The 21,583-nt window shown below is 44.1% G+C and overlaps 1 protein-coding gene across 5 annotated transcripts; it reads right to left on the bottom strand.

The window, feature by feature from the left end:
* Nucleotides 1–2,603: 2,603 nt before the first annotated feature.
* PCED1B (PC-esterase domain containing 1B) lies at nucleotides 2,604–16,314 on the bottom strand. Of its 5 annotated transcripts, none has more exons than XM_029954733.1 (3): nucleotides 11,732–12,219; nucleotides 11,236–11,299; nucleotides 2,604–4,237 (listed from the first exon to the last, which is right to left on the bottom strand). In XM_029954733.1, exon 3 carries the CDS (start codon nucleotides 4,178–4,180, stop codon nucleotides 2,891–2,893), a length of 1,290 nt encoding a protein of 429 aa, XP_029810593.1. In that variant the 5' UTR covers nucleotides 4,181–4,237; nucleotides 11,236–11,299; nucleotides 11,732–12,219; the 3' UTR covers nucleotides 2,604–2,890. The 5 variants fall into 5 exon arrangements, with proteins under 5 accessions (XP_029810593.1, XP_029810591.1, XP_029810594.1 ...); XM_029954731.1 differs by having other exon boundaries at nucleotides 11,236–11,390; XM_029954734.1 differs by lacking the exons at nucleotides 11,236–11,299; nucleotides 11,732–12,219 and adding an exon at nucleotides 16,150–16,314.
* Nucleotides 16,315–21,583: the final 5,269 nt, after the last annotated feature.

Consider the following 21,583-nt stretch of genomic DNA (forward strand, 5'->3'; position numbering starts at 1 on the left):
CGGGAAACACAGAATCTGAAGCAGACTCCAGTCTCTGAGCTGTCAGCACAGAGCCCAACGTAGGGCTCGAACTCATGAACCAAGAGATCATAACCAGGCTGGAAGTCAGACATCCAAAGACTGAGCCACCCAGGTGCCCCCCCCCCAAAAAGGTGATTTTATTAAAGCATGGGGACAGGACCTGTGGGCAGAAAGAGCTGCCTAGACATTTTCTAAAGAAAAGTGGACAAATGCAGCTCAATTTTAATATAAGTTGTATTCTCATGATTATACAATGTGAATTAATTTTGTTCTTGAGCATTTATCTAAAGTAAACATACTTGAACACATTCCTTGCCAGGCACTGTGCTAGTAGAGACATTGGGAAATCAATAGTGAACGAGACTTAACAGAGCTTACTTTCTAATGGTAGTGGCTAACACCCAAGCAATTACTGAAGCCACTGTTGAGTGGGGTAAGCAATTCTAGGAGAGAATGAGTGCCAGGATAGATCATAACAGTACTTTTAGATGAAATGATCCTAAGAGGCCTTTGGAGGTGACTTGGAAAGTGTGGATGAAAGGATGAAGAGTTAGATATTCAAAGAAACCCGAGGTGGAGGGTATGGAATATTCTAGGCAAAGGGAATAGCAAGAGCAAAGACCCGACTTATGAAAGAGCTTGGCATATTGAACATGAACAGAAGAAAGCCCAGTGTGGTTGGTAGGCAGAGGCTTGATACTGTAAGATGGCATGGGACTCCGTATAGATTTTGCTTGGACTTTTGAGCTCTTGAACTGTTAAAAGAGTACCTATGTGTTGTTTTAAGTCACCAAGTTTGTGGTTTTCATTACAGCAGCCCTAGGAAACTAATATGCCTGGGCAGGAAAAGAACCTCCCTGCTTGAGTCTACCAGTACTCCTCTGAGAGAAACAGGACCATTTAAGTGATTGGTGCACTTTAGTCCATATCATACTATAGCCGATTCAGCGTCTGGTCTGAGGACCAGACAGCCCTGTATATGTAAGAACTCATTCTCCTTGCCTTGTCAGGTGTGATCACATTAAAGAGGAATAATATACACTGACCTTACTCATTGAGAGAGAAAAACACACCACTGATTTGTTTGTTTATTCATGGAAACATAAATACTAAATGAGTCAGTTTACTCAGATCAGCCCCTGAGCACTCTTTTGTCTTGCTTGGGAAATGTAGAGCCAGAACGAGGCAACTGACTCATCTTGATGGCTAATTTTGCCAAATCTTAACAACCATGGTGCATGAATCTCCTCTATGGGATTAGAACATGTATATTGGTTAGACAGGTGCTCTTTCTCCTGCGTTTGCTGGTATGTTCTGGCAAATTCTGACATGCAGTTACCACCTTACCAGAGTCCTTGAATGTTGTCATCATGCTTGTTTCAGCTATGAATATTAAATGTCTGAGACTTGGGTGAGTCTCACTAGAAACACTTATACACCCCCTCTTCATTCACTCACTAATTTAGTTAAGAAACATTATTCAGTACTTACTAAGTGCTATCCATTGCACTAGGATTTAAGACACAAAGGTAAGTAAGATGAAGGTCTTATTCTTCACAGGTTTTATGGTTTTTTAGTAGATTAAAAGCTGCTGTGTATTTCTTCTATAGAGGGCTGATCTCATCTATTTCTTTGTGATTTCACAAATTTCCTTTTTTGCAGGATAACATTTCCTGACCCTTGAACTTGTCAAGTGCAGGAATGGTCCAAGTGAGGGCACAGAAACCAGTCCAGTCAATCCAATGAAATACTCTATTATTCAATGTTCGTCATGTCCTGTTTTGACGATTTCATCTAACACTTCACCAGGGTGATAAAGGGCCTAGAACATAAAGTCTTGGTGATGTTAACATTCCCACAAAACAGAGAAGAAATGGCCATGGCCAGCTGTCTGAGTTGTGCCCTGGCTCTTCCCTTTCAACTGGCAGTATTATTCTGTGATGGTGATGGACATTGTCACTGAGTGCAACTTACTTTTTTCTAATTTTCTCAAGTCCAAAACTCTAAGCTATTCAAAAAATCATAAAGTCACAAGCATGCCATCAACTTGTTTACATACGTAATTCATCGCACACCTAACCAATGAGCTTCTGGAGTTATATAGCTGTAAGGGGTTTTCACCATCATGTTCCTAGAAAGACCATGTTTGGTAAACTGTCCTTGGTTTGATATTACTTGGTATGAATCAGTCCTGTGGCTTGAAAGTTATAGTATAAAGTAGAAAAGACTAGTGGGTGAGGGCTCTTGTGTGACCCAGACCAAGTCACTCACCACACCTGGCTTCAATTACCTTCTCTGTGTTAGTTAAATGTTATATATTCAGTCTTCTCATTTTAAAGTGATTCTTTGAGAGTCTCTGGAAAAATATGATCACGAAGTTAAAGTTCTTCTGTTAATTTGTAAAAAATCAGGTCTATTTTATGGAAACCTTCAGAATGATTTTAGACAAATTCCACTTTGAGCGGTTTGTCAAGTAGATGCCAGAAACAGTCAACGGATACTGTCCTTGCTTTTTAAGTAGCTAATTGTTTAATGGAGGGGAGAGGCACCATTACGTACAAACACACAAAACCTACAACTACTTTTGTGAAACTACTTCTTTATTTCAATTTTATGTTAACAAAAACACGAAGAGGGAAGGGAGTGGAGAGGCAGGAATAATGCTTCGTTACCGCCAGAGATTGGACGAAAAGACCATAGCCAACAAAAGTGGTGGAGACTGTTCTTTCATGCCATTATTAGTAACAGCAATGACCCAAAAGAAGTCCAAACAGGGACCAAAGGCTTCGTTAACAGGCCAGTCTGTTTCGGGAGAGTCAGATGATCTGCCTAGTCCGTCCATCATGAGGAGAAAGGCCCCCAAGTCAGCTTACTGAGGCCTTGGCTGTGGGTGGGATAGGGCCCGTCTCTTGGAATATCTGGGCCGGCGACCCCAGGGCACATAGGGGCCACGAGGTACATACCGGGGAAAACCCCTATGAACCACAGGGGGCCGCTGCAGGTAGGGTGTGGGGAAAGGGGGCATAGGTGGCTGGAGATCCTCTTCAAAGGAAAATCCTATCTCGGCGGGCAAGGGGAAATCTGAATGGAAATAGTTTGAGGAGAACTGATCGGACTGGAAATGATGGTCTGAAGCAAAATCGTTATCTTGGGGACAGAACAGGAACCGGGTCATCACCTGGCCAAAGGGAAAGGGACGACGATGTGGGAATATGGGCTGGAAGGGATGTGGGGGTCGGGGTCGATGGGGAAGTGGGAGCAGGGGGCGGTACCCGGAAGGACGCAAGGACGGTTCTTCTGGGCTGGCTTGGGGCCGCCTCTCAATTCCCTGGTCAGGTCCGGTCCTCGCGGGGCCATCCTGAATCCAGGAACTTACCGGGTTCCGCTGGGGCAGATCCACACCCCAGGCGTCGGCCACGTGGGCCAGCAGCAGCTGGGAGAGGTGGCGGTGCGCTCGCTGGTCCCAGTGCACTCCATCCCGCTGCAGGTGGCACCCCGCATGGCGGAAGTGGAAGTGCAAGTCCAGCACATCGAAGCCGTGTTTCTTTGCTTCCACAGAACTGTGGAAGTTGGCTGCAATGACTGTGTTTCTCAGGGAGGAATCGCCGTGCCGGTGCTCTGGCGGCAGGAAGCCCGCAGTGATCTGCTTGCCCACGGGCATGGCTGTGTTCCACACCAGGAGGCACGACTCGGGCAGAACTTGGCCCAGGCGCTCGAACAGGCTCTCCAGGTTCTCCAGGTAGCTCTTCCAGGAGTCCGGCCCGTACCTGGAGAGGTCCCAGAGGCAGGAGTTCATGATGATCAGGTCCGGGGGGCCGTGCTTGCTGGACTGCAGCTCGTGCAGGATGGCCTCGAGGTAGTTGGAGTACACACGTGTGAGGAAGTAGAAGCGCACCAGGTGGTGGTCGGAGCAGAACTGGCGGACCTCCCGGTACTGGGTGCCGTTGTGCATGGGGCCCCGCTGGCCTCCATCCACCAGCGTGTCCTGTTCAAAACTCTCCTCCCCCTTGGCCTTGAGCTGGGTGGGAGTAAGCAGGAGGTCCTTCTGCAGCAGGAGCACCAGGTCCTTGTACACGGCCCTTTGGACAGAGTCTCCCAGGATAACCACGAACTTGTTGTGTAGCAGCTGCTGCACTTCGGAGGCCAGCAGGTGGACCATGACGCCCAGGGTGCGCTGGGTAGGTTTTTCCTCTGTGTGCGGTAGGTCTTCAGATTGCTAGGACAGAAGGAGAGAGTGGCTGGGAGGGACCCACTCTGGTCGGGCCCTCTGTGGCAGGACTCAGGGAAGGGGATGGAGGGTTGGCCTGGAAAGTCTACTCTCTGAAGTCTGGTAGTGGGAAGAGAGCAAGAAGGTAGCCCAAAGCCATAAGCCCTGCTTGGCCAGGCTTCACCTTAACCTGGGAGCCTCTGCAGCCGCTGGGCTCATGGAGCCCCAAGTTCCACCTGGCCAGAAGCAGCCAACCCCACAGGCCCTCCTCCCCTGGCTAGAGGTCAAACTGCTACTGGGAAGACAGCTCCGGTGTCTGAGGACTGGAAAATGGTGAGGAGAACTCTGCAGCTGCTCAATAATGAGGACTGTGGGCGAGCAAGAGCACAGAGCATGTTGTGATATGTTAAGTCTGAAGGTACATGTGTGCCCTGCGTCACTGCAGCTGTAACAAATGGATAACACTGAAGGAAAGTATGCAAAAACAGTTCGTGGTAGAAAAGTAAGGTTGCGGATGACTTGTCTTCTCCCCTTTTTTGTAAATATGCTTTATATAGTTGTACGTTACTTTTAATAATTTAAAAAAGAACTCAACGAAATGCAACAAACAACAGAAAGGAAAAGTACATGTGCTAGGTCAGAAAACCTATAGAAACAGATTTCTTTAACCAGGAAGCTGCTGGGTTTTATTTTTCTTTGGTTTTGCTTGTTTGTTTTGTTTTCATGAATAGGACTTGTGAAAAAGGCAATAACACTGGAAATAATTCACATGTAGCCATAATATTCTTTACTTTTCATAGGAAGCAGATCAGAATATGCCATCCCCCAAAGATGCCGTTTTGGCCTAAGGATTATTTCGAGCTGAAGGCAACTAAGAATCAACAGACACAGGAACTGTTCTCGGCACTTCCCTTATTTGCCTAAAAGCAGTGTGTAAATTTCCCTTCAGCGCAGGTGATCCTTCCCCCACCAGGGAGAAGAGTCAAGGAAGACAGGGAGTTGTCAACACCAAGTTTGCATAAAGAACCTTTACTAAAATAGCCCCATTTTCCATTAGTTCCCTTACATCTTTCTGAGTTCTTCCCCACAATTCGTCATCCCATGAAGCCCAAACCCCTTTGTCTTTGTTAAAATGATACGTAAGCCCCTGGATCTGCTTCTTAGAGTTTCATTTCTTTCTGGTGAACTCTGGTGCAGATAAATATTAACAAAAATGGTGTCCTTTTTCTCCTTTTAACCTGTCTTTGTTTAATTCACGGGGCCCCCGATACAGAACCTAAGAGGGTAAAGGAAAAGTGTTTCCTCCCCAGCACACTGAAGAAAATGAGTTGTGAAACTCATCTTCAAAACTTCAGTTTACATCCACTGTCCCTACCTACTATCCAGCGAAACCAAAACTTCAGTTTACATTTATTTTAAAACCGCCATTTGCAATCATATCCATTAATGGATACAAGGTAGAAACACTTTGGTAATGCTGACAGATCTCAGATGGAGAGGAACATGGCGTCCACTTCATACACTTCCACAGAAGCCAATAAAATCCATTGTGGCTTATATTCGTAGGCTTTTATGCATTAGGAAGCATTTTAATAGGTGTAGGTGGATATTATTAAATCACACCTTCAGTTTTTAAAAGTTATACTATTTGTGGTTTTAAATGAGTAAAGTGCACACACAAAAACATGAAAATGGGTAGAGTGGAAATATCGGCTTATTTGTCCTTAAAGAATCTTCATTTAAATGTTTTCGCTGTCAGAAAGAAAGCTTCAAAGTAGGATTTAACTCACTGCGGTGCAACAAAATAAAACATAAAGCAAATTCCAAATCCCTTTGGCCTCAAGCACATTCCTTTTGCAACCATTTACTCATCCAGCTCACACTTCTGAAGTACCTACTATGGGCTCTACATGGGGATAGAAAAATGGGTAAAACCTGGTCACACCTTCAGAGCAGATCAGAAATATTCACTGCTAACTGCAATACAGAGTGCCAAGTGTCACGGAATGAACAGGTGCTGCGGACCTTCAGGGTCCTCTGGGTACAAACAGTACTCTCTGCCCTAGACCCCAGCCTCTAAAGGGCACACTGAAGGGAGCACCTCCTCCCAGGCTTTCTCAGGTTCTCATGCTGCTCCACTGTGTGTGCCTTCTCTGGGCCGGCTCTCTGGTCCTACGAGGTGCCCAGTCCCCTAGCATATGCAACACCATCCTCCTCCGTTAGAGTTCTCTCCCTGCGGCTGGCAGGTCCGACAACCTGGCGCTCCCTCCATGAGGGTACTTTGTTTACTGGGCCTAATGCATTCCTTCTCGGAGGGTGAAGTGCGCTCTAGATTTGGACTCACAGATGGGAGTCCAAACAACTACTTAAACATCATGCAAAGTAGGAGCACTGAAGTATACTGGTCAAGAGCACTTCTTTCAGAGCGACACTGCTAGGCTTTGGATCCCAACTATCCAATTTGCCAGCTCTTCATCCTTGGGCAATTACGTAGCCTTTCTCTGCCTTAATGTTCCTCATCTGTAAAATGGGACTTTTAGCACTCAGTCCATAGACTTGTTGTTAAGACTAAACGTAAAATGGTTAGAACAATGCCTGACAAGTAGTAAGCATGGATAAGAGTTTGTTATTATTACTGAGTTTCAAACACCAGGTTAATCATTTAAAAAAGGGTGGGGGGGTGCTTACAATATTTGTGCTGTTTGCCCAGCAGGATTCTGTGAAGAGCAAATGATATAACCTAAGTGAAAGATTTTGAATAAAGCAAAATTCATGTTTATTGAATGGCTACCGGATGCCGATCGCTTTGCAAATGTAATCCTATTAATGAGATAATTTTTATTATTTCATTTTACAGGGAAGGATATTGATGTGATGGAGCTAAAATTTAAAGCCATGGACCCCAAAGTCTATCTCTTGGTAGGAGACATCTTTTACAACAGAATGCCCTGAGGCTGGTCCGTAGAGCTTGGCTCCCGTCACTCACGTCAAGGAGGTATTTGAAGACAAGAGAGAAGAATGCTTTGGTAGGTCTGTAAACACAGGCAGGCAACTGTTTCCTCTGCCTGGGGGAGGGGAGAGTGGTTTATGTGTCCTCAGGGGATCGGGGGCTGTGAGTGAGAGTGTGCGTATTTCATCCCATCCCTTGATCTCAACCAAAAGATGTGCGAAAATTAAGTGACCTGGAGTTTAGAATAACCAAAACAAAATTCTGCAGACTCCCAGGCCTGTCACAGGGATTGAGGAATTCTGGCTGCCCTCTGTCCCCACCAGTGAACTTAACCCACCCAAATGCAGCTCCAAGGGTTCAGAGTCAAAACGGGACAAACATGTCCCCCTAGGAATTTCTGATTGTCCTTCTGCAATGGAACCTGTGAGCAGACCAGACTGGAAAAGAAGGGAGGAAGAAATTGTAAGGATGCAGGTCTGAACCAAACAGACTCTAATCATTAGACAATAGAAAGGCACACATTGCCCAAGGCAGGAGGGACCACCCTTGTAACACCCTTAACATTCCTAAGGGCAGGCCTAGAGATAGAAGCTATAGGTAATTACTTATTGCTTAAGGCTAGTTACACCCTATGTGAGGGTCCTGGGTCCTGGGTCTACTCTATAATTGGTCAACACTCTAAATGTTGTAATTGGATAAACCTGCTGTCAATAATATAGTATGATGATTGGATCCCTGTACCTGTGTCACAATTTCCTGTAACTCCCCCTTCCCAAACCCAGAAAGGCCCTACCCTGCCTTTGTTCGGGGCTCTCAGCATGAACCCACTGCACTGGTAAAGTCTGTGAGCCCGAGTTTAGGCCCCGGCGAGCCTAAGCCTGTAATAAAGCCCTTTGCTTTTGCATGTGTGACTCGGTCTTCCTGGCGGTCTCTGGTTTTGGGGGCGATATTAAAATCTGGGCATAACAGAATGACTGGGAAAGAGCACTCTAGTGAGAAGCTAAACTGAAAGAAAATTCATGAAATTCTTGATAAAGAGCATCACCACTGTAACAGGATTAGCAAATCAGGTACCCTTAGGACTATTGCTGTGGGAAAGAATCATTTAAACTAAGATACCAAGCATTAAAAACAAAACCTAACACAAACAAAGTGACTTGGGGGAGGGTGGAGGTAGTGAAGGAAGAGTAATGGAGAGTTAAGTCTTCTCTGTTCTAAAAAAAGGCTGGTAAGTTCCAATTTCAAAGCTTGTTTCATTTATAAAAAAATGAAATGAAAAGGGGATTTGAAAAGACTTTTGGGCTTTTTAACCTAAGCTTCTGTCTTTGCTTCAAATTTGCTCAACTCACTTATTAGTTTTGGTAGCTGTTTATAAAACAGTGATAACAGTGATTCATTCATTCGTTCAGTAAAGGTCATGGAGAACCAGCTATATTGTGCTAGGTGGAAGGACTATGTATAAAAAGGCAGTCTCCTCTGAAGAGGAGCAGAAAGGAAATGGACACAGAAAGGCAAATATTGAAGAAGGTGCTAGTGGCTACAGTGTATATATGTAAATGAAGCCCTAAGGCCAGATGGAAGAGTCTGGAGGGAAGTCAGGTGGGACAGAGGGAGGAGGTATTTGGGTGATCATTGCAATCTGTGATTCCAACCTCAAATTAAAACTTTAAAAAAAAAAAGAGTTTGATGATGATTCCTCAAATTATAATTATAAGTTAGCTCCATGCTTTCTTTTTTTTTTAATGTTTATTTATTTTTGAGACAGAGCATGAGCTGGGAGGGCGGGTGCAGACTGTGGGAGACACAGAATCTAAGGCAGAATCCAAGCTGTCAGCAGATCCCCATGTGGGGCTCAAACCCACAACCTTGAGATCATGACCTGAGCCAAAGTCAGGCTCTTAACCAACTAAGCCACCCAGGTACTCCATGCTAGCTCCATGCTATTTGGATGTAGACTAACACTCTTACAGAAATAGGCATTGATAATGGCTACTACTACAATAAATTACTTTCAAGTATCTTAGATTTCTCTGTTTGGGGGTAATTAATCTTTAATAGCTTCATAAGCACCATGACTTATAAATCATTGACTATTGCTTGTGTAACTATCACAAGCCAAACACGTAACATTCGTTTTCCATTAATCAATGTGTTGTAGAAATTAGGTTAATTTCTTTTCTTTTCTTATTGAATGTTAGTTACAGGAAGACACAGATAAAGGTCAATTGTTCTAGAGACCCTGAAGAGAAGTCTTAAATCAGAGGTGAAAACTAACAGAGGATTTTGTTTTGATTATAGGAAGTACTTGCAACTAGTTAAAAAATTTCTTGCATAAGAATAACCATCTTAATGTAATTTTATGTTGTGAATATAAATAGTTCATTTTCTTCTAACTGCATTTTTTGGTAATCAAATCAATGTTTGGAACTTTCCAAGATCCCCTTACATTTACTTGAACAGAATAGATAGTACAAATAAAATTATTATTTTTCACGAATTCACCTCTGTGTCTTGGCATTTTCTGAGTTTTCTAAGTGGGACTTAAACTTGTCAAAAATTAAATTGTGTGTCATACAAAGTTTTATAAAAAGAAAAACAATTCAAACTTCTCTTTGGGAAAGCTTAATGAATGGCCTGAGGATTGCTGATTCAAGAGATTCCTCCTGATCTGCGGCAAATCAGTTAAATACGCTCTTCCACATAATACAAAAAAGGGGAAAATAATGCAGGCCCATTATTTTTAAAAGTGGTTTTAAGAGCAATTAAAGAAAAACACAAAATACTGTGAAATACTGTGGTAAATAATTTCCTATGGTAAATTATGCAAATTTGTTGCAAATATCAGCCCCTAGAAAAGTTGGATACTAATCCCCCACTCCAAGTAACTTCCTCTCTAAAATAGGCCTCAGCTCTGCAGCCCATCAATTAATCCACTACAAATTAGAGAACACCTGTGTCTATCTGGAGGCTGTGACAGTTGTCATTCTGCAAATTTGACTCACAGCCCCCAGCTACTGTCAAGGTTCCTCTTTACTCCATCGCTGTATGGCCCATATTTCTTACTTGGCTATTCAGGGACTCCTTACTCACCAAACATCTAAAATCTCAAACACACGTGATGGAAATGTAAAACTGAAACCTAGAATAGCGATCTTCAAAGTGGGCTCCACGGAACTGCCAAATTGTCCTTGTGGAGCTAGAAACCACTGCAGACATAATCAATTTGTATAGGTACCACCCCCCCACCACCCCCGGGGCCACCATCTTAAATTTGAGATTCTTTTGCAATAAAGTGTCCACAAGAAAATTTCACACACTTTAAGAGTGTGAAAATGACCAAGTGTAAAAATCCGTAATATAAACTTTTCTTACGGACTTTAGAAAGAAAAGCAAGCGACATCCTTTACCAATGAAGGGTGGCTTCGTAATACCTGATATGCAGGTGACTTGTATAAAAACGAAAGATAAACTATGGAGCTTTATTCAAACAGCCCTATAAAAAAGAAAACTCCTGCTTTACGAAAGGATCACCTAGGGTAAAAATATTAAAGCCAATTCATATAAAGAGAAATATGATTTCCATCATGTACAGTCTATGACAGACTTCCACATTCTCGTCTCAAATGATTAAACTACATTCGCTAGCTAACTTCCTACCGGTTACTCTGAGACTGAAAGATAACGGAAAGGCAGGCTTTGGGCCAGCTTTCACTTCCAGGAGACACTCAAAGTCAGACGTGGACTCTGGCCCCAAACAGCTGTGTGCTCTTGGGCGGACTGCCTGTCTACTGCTCTGAGCCACCGTCTCCTCTGCAGTCAAAGTGAGGTAGATCACCTACCGCACTGATCAACAGTGAAGATGAAAAGAGATCACGGTCACTGTCTATCAATGGCCTAGTACTGTGCCAGGCGCGCATTAGGCACCTTTCAACCACAACCCCTCCCCGCTGGACTCCCCAGAAAACCCGAGCCTGCCGGCACCTCGCTCCCGGTCCCCTGCAACAAACTTTCCAGCCCAACGTCCCCCACGCCCACCCCCGCAGAGGTACAGTTGTACCTGCTCAGGTGTAAACGTAATGCCTCAGCTCAGGCGGCTCAGGAACTTTGCTCCACGGTGTCCCCTGGAGAGGGAATAATTATGCATTCTACTTTTTCTTCTCTCTCCTGGGGCTGGTTCCTTCCTTTAAGCACTAAACACATTCTAGTTTCTCGCTTTAAAAAAGAAAGGAAACTTCTTTGACTCCACCTCCAGGACAGTCCTATCTTTTGCTTCCCCTCCAAGGCCACTTTCAAAACGAGTTATTTGCACTGGCTGTGTCTCGGTCCTCACCTCCCACTTACTCCTCCCTTTACTTTAATTTGGCTTCCAGCTCCACCAAACCGAACAAATGTTGGTCAGTAAATCACCAGCGATTTCCCGGCCGCTCCTGTCAAAGGCCAGCTCGTGGTCCTTATCACCCAAAGCATCCCCAGCTCCTAGGGTCTTGGGGGCCCCAGGTTACTCCCTGCGGAAAACTGCCCGAGGCCGACACCCTGGGCAGTTCCCGGCTCACCTCCCCCAGGATCCGGTGTGAGTTTCTTTTTCTCGGGCAATTCCTCAACTGTTGGTCTTCCCCAAGACCTCCTAATTGGCTCCTTTCTTCTTTTCTTCAACATTCTTTGCCTGGGTAAATCCATCCACTCTCACGGCATCAGTCAAAACGGTGATCACACTTTTCTATTTGCCCCAAACTGTTCGGGCTGACCCCCAGTTTTCCAGCGCAATTATTAACAGCACCCCTCCCCCACCAGAAAAAGTCCCACTTCGGACGGAAACTAGTTATTCGGTCTCCTTATCAATCACCATTTGTATGCAGAGGACTCCTGAATTTCGGCAAAGCCCAGTGGCTCAGAGGGGGGCCCGGAGCCAGCCCCCGGCGCTTACATCCGGTTCCACCGCTTTACAAGCCCCAGGGAGTAATTTTTTTGCACTTCAGAACCTTCATCAACAAACGAGAATAATACTATGAATCTCTTTAGAAATGAGAGTTAAATGAACAAAGTCATTAGCGTGAGGTCCGCCGCGTTTTTAAGTGCTCAATAAATTACGCCAGCCCAAACTTGTCTCCCGAGTGCCAGACGCATTCAGGTGAGTGGAATGAAGTTCCCAGGAGGTGGGGATGGGGAGGGGGCAAGGAGTAACCTTCTGTGTGGGCTCCTTATCACTTTAAATTCTTTAAAGCCCATTTATCCTACCATCAAACCATGGCTGAATTCCTAAGAGGATTCTCTTGTGACCTTTGTACAATCTTCCTAAAGGGAAGTATCAGATCATCTGCAGGAATGACGGTAGCATTTTCTTGCTGTGCGTTTTCAGAGAGCAGCCATACCAAATGTGCTTGCGACATCGGTTCGGATAACCAGGTGGAAGTCACCTCTGCTTCTGAATGTGGCTGTCTCCACTCTTCCTAAAACCTCAAAATCCTGGAATGACAGCCTGAAAGGAGAACCGTCCAGCTATTTCTTGGCATTCAAAAATACAATGGAACTCTTGAGGATATGCATGAGGGAGGAGGATGTTGAATTATATTTTGAAAAGCTGAGCACAGTGGCCAATTTCACCTCTGTTTTAGATTTTATTATTAACTTTTGTACTTTCCCTGAAGTACTCTTAGTTCTTAAGAAAGCGTGTTTTCGGGGCGCCTGGGTGGCACAGTCCGTTGAGCGTCCAACTTCAGCTCACGTCAGGATCTCATGGTTCGTGAGTTCAGGCCTCATATCTGGCTCACTGCTGTCAGCCCTGAGGCCCCTTCAGATTCTCTGTCACCCCCCCCCGCCCCGCCTCTCTCTCTCGCTCCTCAAAAAGGAATAAACCATTAGAAAGTGTGTCTTCTAAAACGGTATGGTTTTTAGTTTCTGTGTTCTCACATAAAATGTGATCATCTAGGCTGTCGAATTTCGTATCTTCGCTTTCATTTGATATGCTAGTATAGCATATCATGTTGTATTAAACAACATGTTGTATTTATAAACCTTGATTTTTAGCCCAGGATATGCTCCTACTTCTGTGCCGCTCCCCAATGCCTGTGGATGAATTTTAGAGCCTGTGTATACCCGGAGAGCTTTCTCTCACCTCATATTTGCTCTGTGGGTCAGCATCAGTGTTCCCTAACCGCTTCCTCTACTGATACTCTTTTTATTTTTTTATTTTAAAATGTTTATTATTACTTATTTTTGAAAGAGACCGCATGGGTGGGGGTGCAGAGAGAGAGAGGGAGACACAGAATCTGAAGCAGGCTCCAGGCTCTGAGCTGTTAGCACAGAACCGGACACGGGGCTCGAACCCACGAACCGTGAGATCATGACCTGAGCAGAACGCTCAAACGCTTAACTGTATGAGCCACTTAGGCGCCCCCTCTACTGAAATTCTGTTTCTGCTTAAGATTCCTTTTCAAACGAAGTTCTGTCTGAGAGCCTCCCATTTTTCCAGGTCGGAAAAATCTCTCCTTTGGATAGATGCCCTCCGTTCTATTTTGTACTATAATTAACCACCTCAGTATATTCTAGTCCTGGAGGGCAGAAGTGGGCCTCACCCCACCCTTCTACTCCTCTGCATATAATGGTTAGCATTCATTGAGCAGTTACTGCGTGGCCTACACTTGAGGTAGGAACTTTTATTATCTTCACTGTATGAATGAGGAAACTGAGGCTTGGAGAGGTTTGTTAATCACCCAAGGCCGTTTGGCTAGGAAAAGGCGAAACTGGTCTGTCATTGCCAATTAATCTTCGGATTGATTAGATTAGCCTAGGATACTGTTTTGTTTCTTGAGGAAATATGGCTCCCAAGCCTGAGCTTTTAACCCCAGCCATAATTATTTGTTGAAATTAAGAGGAAAAAATAGTCTTATCTAGAAAAACAATATTTGCGTACCGTTTTCCTTTTTATTCTCTGTTGAGAAACAAACAAAGCAATGTCTTGTACACAGCTTTAAATTTTTCCATGAGGAAACAGAGCAGGGATGAAGTTAACTTCGTTCAGCTTTCATCACTGATAGTTAACTCCTCCTCCTAATGGGTCAGTGGAAAACTCAGTGCTGCGTTAAGCCCTGTTTGTGCTTAGAAATATTTTATACTTAGGCTGACTACTCCAGATTCTAACCAGTAGTTGAATAAAAAGTTCTCATGGTTGGAAAGGAAGGGTAATGGGGAGCCCATAAAGACTAAGTTGCTTTCAACGGATGAACAGCTTGGATTCTGAAAATTCTGTCTCCAGGAATGGACAACAAGAGCCATTTTAACCAGCGATGTGAACGTTAGGCTGAGTCAGCAGGCTGCGGTTTCCCACCTCTGAACTCACTTAATCTCTGTGTTTTCAGCATTCATATGGGAGAAGTGGCCTCCAGTGCTCCTCTAAGGAGATCACAGGAAGAGCTTTTAATTTTTTTTTTTTTTTAAGAGAGAGCAAGTGAAGAAGGGGCAGAGAGAGGGAGAGTATTCCACGCAGGCTCCCAACACAGGACTTGAACATACAAACCATGAAATCATGACGAGCTGAAATCAAGACTCAGATGCTTAATGGACTCCACCCCGGGGCCCTAGGAAGAGCTTTTTTAAATTTTATTTTTCTAACTAATTAATTTTTTTAAATGTTTTATTTTTGAGAGAGAGAGAGAGAGAGACAGAGAGACAGAGAGACAGAGACAGCATGAGCAGAGGAGGGGCAGAGAGAGAGGGAGACACAGAATCTGAAGACAGGCTCCAGGCTCTGAACTGTCAGCCCAGAGCCTGACGTGGGACTCGAACCCATGAACCGTGAGATCGTGACCTGAGCCAAAGCCTGTTGCTCAACTGACTGAGCCACCCAGGCGCCCCCAGAAAGAGCTTTTAAACAGGATATTCTTTTATTATTGCTTCTATGATTAACAAAGCAGTATCTGAATGCTAAGTGCAGTAGTGTTTCTATGGGGAAAAAAGGTGTTGAATTAGAAAATGAGATTCTGAGAGTCAGTCTTGTCTGCCTTGCTCCCTATCCACACTATGCTGTAGAAGGATCTGGAAGACCTGAGTTCCTACTGCTCCGTGTGTTGTCAGTAGTGGGACTGAAGATTTCTCCAGTTTCAAGCTGCATGGCTTGGAACAGGAAGAGAGACAAGGTCCAACAGGAGAGAAGCTTGCCTGGAGAATGGAACCAGTGAACTCACTCTGATGCTGGCTTTTTTCAAGTCTTGTTTTCCTCCCTTCAGCTTCGAGTTTGGACACATGAGCTTCCCTTCCTACTACCAGGTTCAGCTGGGCTTTCAGCTTCTCTATTCCTCAGTGACAAAATCATGTCAACAGCTCTGCTCTCCGGGTTAATTGTGAAAATCAGACGAGATGCTCTGTAAACTTTACAAACGTTCATTGTTGTTATTCTTGAGCTACAGCTGCATGTTCGAGGGGTGGGTTTTTACTAGTTAAGAGAGCTTTTCAGTTGAACAAAGGGCTTAATTTATTACTGAGAAACGCGAATTTCACTTGTTATTCAGTAACATTCACTGCCCACTCCACCAGTATAGGAAGTGTTTTACCTGCTTATCTATGACATTGGTATTTTATTTTTTCTCCATTTTACACATTCAAAAGTTAAGTTTGGAAGATGAAGTCATCTGCTCAAGGTCATCTATTTTATAAAAACAGAGCTGGGAGTCAAAGCTGATGCCAAGCCTTTGTGGTCAACCACAACGTACAAGATCGCACAGACAGCCGTGCTTCATGTCCTTTCTCCTGTTCACAACTAGCTGTTTCTTTTACTGTACATTTTTAGAGATATAGTGGTGTATCAGTTATAAATCCTTCTTATTGTAAAATAACAGTTGTTTCTTCAGGGCTATCCAGTTAAGTGGGGGATAGGGTGAAGGGGGTTAGGATGGTGATTCCTTTCTAAGCAAGTGCCCAAGAAATGAGGATCCTAATTAACGCTTAAAATAAAATGGGAAAACTGGAAAGTACTTACTCATTACAGTAACTGGTGATTTGAGAATGTACCTCTCATTTGATTCTAGATCTCTTCCCTAGACAGGTTCCTTTCTTGGCTGTAGATCAGGGTCCAGAGTGGAGAGCCCAGAGTCCAGGCTGGACGGCAGATAAGTTCACCCCTGGGTGCTTCTATGTCTGTGAGCCAGCTGCTGGGGAGAAGATGCCATTTCCGGTGGTAGCTGAGGCCAATGACATGAGTCAGCATTTACATTTTTGTGTTAGGAACCGGAAGACTAATGACCAAAGCTTCAAAAAGACGACAAATGTGAAAACACAAAGTAAATCCAAAATGCAGCGTCTTCCTGGTGTTTGTCTCTGAGCTGGTGTTCATTTCACTTTTCTCAGTAATTTGGGTGTAGCTTGTATTTATCGACTCTTAAACTTTGTTTTGTTTTCACAATTCAGACCCTCGGTTCTTATTGCATTGTATCTTGTGCGGTGCGTTCCCCATTGAAAAAGCAGAGAGGAAGGAGAGAAAGAATGACGGGGAGGGAAAAGAAAGCAGAAGTGAGAAAAGAGAAAAGGGGGGATGATCAGAAGCAGATGGATCCTTCTTCTAACTAATTTTTAATGCACTTTCATGTGCTGCGTTAGTTTACGTAGCGCCCCAAAACCTCCTCCCTTTACCCTCGCACTGCCCTGTGTGTGGAAGAGCCCATCCCAGAGCTGCGGAGAAGTACAGGAGCCCGTGGCAGACCCATGAAGACCTGCCGTTTCCTCCGCTGTTGTTCCCCGTGAAACTGGCAGGGACCCGGAGCAGGTCAGGGACGATGGTCTTCAGATTGGTCAGATACATGTAGTGCTTTGTTTTTCTCCCCTACAAGTACCGAGATGAAAGAGAAGGAGCAAATGAATCAGAAAAAAAGAAAAATGAGGACATGAAGCTCTAAAAAAGTTTTTAGAGCCACCCAGGCGCTAAAGAGTTCACCCTCAAACTGTGAACCTTCTATTGCATTTTAAACATTTCAGAATAGAGCATTTCTCCATGGCATAAAATAACTAATGAACAAAAGTAATGAGCTCCAAGACAGTCCAGAAACATGTGCCCTGTGCACTTAGTTTGCATTCATTTTTTAAACACTGTGCTATTTAGAGGTACCTGGGTGGCTCAGTCGGTTAAGCGTCTACTCTTGATTTCAGCACAGGTCATGATCTCATGGTTCATGAGTTCGAGCCCTGTGTCTGCATTGTCAGTGCAGAGCCTGCTTGGGATTCTCTCTCTCTCCATTTCTCTCTGCTCCTCCCCTGCTCTCTTGTGTCCTCTCTTTCTTAAATAAATAAACTTTAAAAAAATACTATGCTGTTTATGTAAATTGGCCTATAAAGCAACCTAGCTGCCTTTTCTTGAGAAATGCCATTTTACTTCACTTCATTGATGACCCAAAGCGTGGCTCAAAAATTTCACCCCTTACATGTTTTTATTCTCCTATTAGTAGCCGTAAAACAAGTTATCTTGCATTTTTTCCATGATTTTTAGTACAATTGCTATTGTGTCTCAAGGCAAGACTGGATCTAGAGCCCAGCTGATAATTACAGTTCAGACTAGTACGTTCTATAACTGAAAGTTTGCCATTGTTTGATTGTAGCAATTCTATAAATGACTTTTCATTTGCTCCAGTTCTTGAGTCCAGCTAGTCTATGCACATGTGAGGGTAAAAAGTCCATGTGAGGTTTCAAGGAAGGATGACCAAATTGGCATAATTCCGAGACCAGGGACTGACGAGAGGAGCTGGAACCATGCAAATGATAATCTTGTTTTACTCTCTGAATTTAACATAGCGTTGTTTGAGACCACACAACAGCTTATTCGCAGATTTTCCCACTTCCGAGGACTTACGATACATGGAGACAGTCACAGTTGTTATCCTGGCCCCTTTCGGTGTACGGTAGCCCGGTGAGCTTTTCCTGAACGACAAGGAACCGTTAACACGGATACGGTCTTCCACAACACACCCCGTTCATAGAGCAGGCAAGCTTTAATTATCGTCGTCACCTTGCAGGTGGCAGAGCCGAGGCCCGGAGAGAGCTTGAACGACTGTCACCTTGACAGAGTGCTCAGAGCCTGGGAGCGCTATGATGACTGTGTGCCCTCTTCACTGCCCTCTCAGCAGGAGGCCAAACAGGGTGCCCTGCTGTTATTATTTTGCCTATTTTTGGACGGTATTGAATGGCAGAACTTCAAAAGTTACAAGTGGCACGAGCGAGATGTCCCTCTCCCTCTCTTGTTTCCTAATGCCTCATTCTTCCTTCCAGAAGCAATATGGTCATTGGCTTCTTACTTATTCTACCAGAAATATTCTATACAGATAACCTTTATCTCTCTGAAATATTTTAGTCTGTCTTCCTTCCTTCTTTCTTGAAGAGTCAGCTTCCCCTTTTACTTAAGGCAGATGTCTGGAAAGAATCAGAGCAGATGTTAAACTGCAGAAAGGCTTTGGTAAACTGATCATCCAGATTGTTCCAACTATTCAGATGTTTGAAATGGTGCCGAAAACTTGTGACCCAAAACAGCCTTTAAAGGAATTAGGTGAAGCTGTCCCTGTGGTGTGGCACTATACCTGACTTAGCCCTTGTGCCCTGTCTGGGGACCACTTAAACTAAACCTTGATACAGATCTGAGGTACTGTGACTGCATGTCTATTGATTGTGTGACTTGGAACCAGAGCTACAGTACTGTGAATGAAGTGTCTTTGTGGCCACACAGACTTGAGCTGGAAAACTAATTCTGTCAGTTTATGGCAACATGACACCAGTAGTCGCTGAACTCCTTGTGGCTTGATCTTGTCGTCTGCAAAGTAGTGACAATAATAACTGCAACGTAGGAGTGTCTGGGTGACTCAGTCAGTTGAGTGCCGACTTCAGCTCAGGTCGTGATCTCACAGTTCATGAGTTTGAGCCCCATGTCAGGCTACGGGCTGACAGCTCAGAGTCTGGAGCCTGCTTCAGATTTTGTGTCTCCCTCTCTCTTTCTGCCCCTCCCCCAACTTGTGCTCTGTCTCTCTCTCTCCCCAAAATAAAATAAACATTTAAAAAAATTTAATACCCATTATGTAGATGTGACCGTTAAATAAGAAAGTACACTCAGAGCACCAAGGATATAGTAGTGTCTAATACAATATGTCTGCCTCATTAACCATGGCCTATGGTTAATTTTGTAGATTTTGCAAATTTTGTAAATTTTTCTTCCCCAACAAAAGGAAAAGGTGCTTAAGGGATTTTTCTTTTTCGTTTAAGATGGGAACAGTCAGAGTATGTTTGTATGCTTATAGAAATAAGTCAGTAAACGGGGGAAACTAGGGGATGCTGGAGGAGTACGGTGGCAGACGCTGTTCTAGGTGCTAGAGATACAGCTGTGAATAACACATAAAAAAAAAAAAGCCTTGACCCTATAGAGTTGACATTTGTGTTGGGGGAAGGCAGACAACTAAAAAACATAAATAAAATAATATGTTAGGTAAAAGAGGAGCATGATTGTTGGGTGGAGAAGATTCAGGGGCTGTTAGTTGGAATTTTAAACAACGTGGTGAGAGGGTTCCAGACACACCACTTCAGAAATGGCACCTCGGCATGCTGAACAGTGTTAGTGGAAGGAATTTTAGAAATGGCAGGTGCTGGAAGGACTCTGTGACCACCCCCCCTCCACCCCCGCTCCAAGCAAGTCATAAAGCCCTCTTGAGAGAGGTGTCCTCTTACCTGGAAAAAAGTAACATATCTCTGATGACACCAGGACTCAGAAAGGAATCCAAACAAACATCTGTTGGAAAGTTCCCCCACTTTACCACCCCTAGCTGGAACCCTATGTCCTACCAGTCTTCATCAAACCCAGAGTAAGAAACACTCAGCCTTAACCTTGCTTTGGCTCTTCATTTCTTTATAAAGACTAATTTGTGTGTGTTTCTCTTGTCAATCTGTCTTGTGTTACAAAGAAGCTGAGAACCTAGAAAGGGTAGAAAGGACCAACAGTGGTCTGGAGAAGGCCTCCCAGAGAAGATGACAAAATTTGAGCAAAGTCGGAAGGGAGGTCATGGAAACACAATGTAGAAATCTGGGGAAGGAAGCTCCAAGCAGAGAGAACAATAAGGAGGTGAGTATGACTAGCTTAGCGTGAACAAGTGAGTCAGACACAGGAGATGGAGTCAGAGAACAAAGGGAGGTAGATGGCCATTGAAAGGAGTTGGGTATTTACTTTGGAAGCCATCGTGAAGGGTTTGAGCAAAAAATGCCCACCACCTTACTATGGACTGTATGTGGTAGGAGTGGAAGCAGAGAGACTAATTTAGAGGTTATTAAATAATCCAGGAGTTGAGGCTCAAACTAGAGCGACATTAGCTGAACAATGAGAAGTGGTCAGATTCCGGATCTATTTTGAAGGTAGATATGAAAGCATTTGCCTGTGGAGAGAAGACAGGGTATGAGAAAAAGGAGGGAAGGAAAGTCTAGCCCTGGGGTTTTTGGCCTGAGCAACAGGAAGGATGAGTTGCCATATACTGAGATGGAGAACATTTTGGAGAAACAGGTTTGGGGGTGGAAGTCAAGTGTTCGATTTGGGGCTTGCTGCATTCAGCATTCCTTACACACATCTAAATTGAGATGTTGAATGGGGATTTGGATATACTAGTCTGGAGTTGAGGGGAGAGGGCTACGCTGAGATGTCCGTTTGACTTGGATTCGATCACCAGTGGAGAAGGTGAAGATAGAGAAGAAAAAAGGTCTGAGACTTGAACCCTGGGGCACTTCAGGTATAGGCAGTCAGGAAGCTGAGGAGGAGCCCACACTGGACACTGAAAAGGAAGGGTCAGCGAAACGGGAAGAAAACTAAGAGAGTATGAGATTCTGGAAGCTGAGCAGAAACAGTGTTTCAAGAGAGGACTCAAGAGATTGTGTCAGAGACAGTTAATAAGTCAAGTGGGATAGTTGACAGTTGGCTGTAGCATTAGCTGTGCAGGACATTGGTAGTAGTAGGGACAAAGGCTGATTGGAGTGGTTAAGAAAGAAATGAGAGAAGAATCGGAGACGATACCACCCTGGAGGAGTTTTATTATAAATAAAGGAAAGCAAAGAATGAGAAGTCAGCTGGAGACTGTGGGATCCCAGGGCAGTATGCCCCAGAATATGCCACAATGGCATGATGCTTTTTTAAATTAAGGTTATTTAAGAAACAGCTAGTGTAACAAAAACAATCTGACCTTCCCCTGTCTCTAGAAAGCAGGTCATAAATCTCCCATGTGAAAGGTACCCTCGCTTCAGCAGGAGGAAGAGAAACATCCTTATCATGAAGGACAGGGAATTCAGGGCTGAAGAAGCCTACATAAACAAACCTTGTTACTTTTGCTAATTTACTACCTCAGCCCAATCCTGTTTAGATTCCTTACTAATTGACAATTCCCAAGAAGAAGTTTTCTTTGTCCTGT

This window comes from Suricata suricatta, chromosome 10 (assembly GCF_006229205.1).
Source record: "Suricata suricatta isolate VVHF042 chromosome 10, meerkat_22Aug2017_6uvM2_HiC, whole genome shotgun sequence".
Taxonomy (NCBI): Eukaryota; Metazoa; Chordata; class Mammalia; order Carnivora; family Herpestidae; genus Suricata; species Suricata suricatta.

Bases quoted from the DNA above. Each gene is read 5' to 3' on its own strand.
- PCED1B (XM_029954734.1), bottom strand. From the start codon at position 4,180: ATGGTCCACCTGCTGGCCTCCGAAGTGCAGCAGCTGCTACACAACAAG.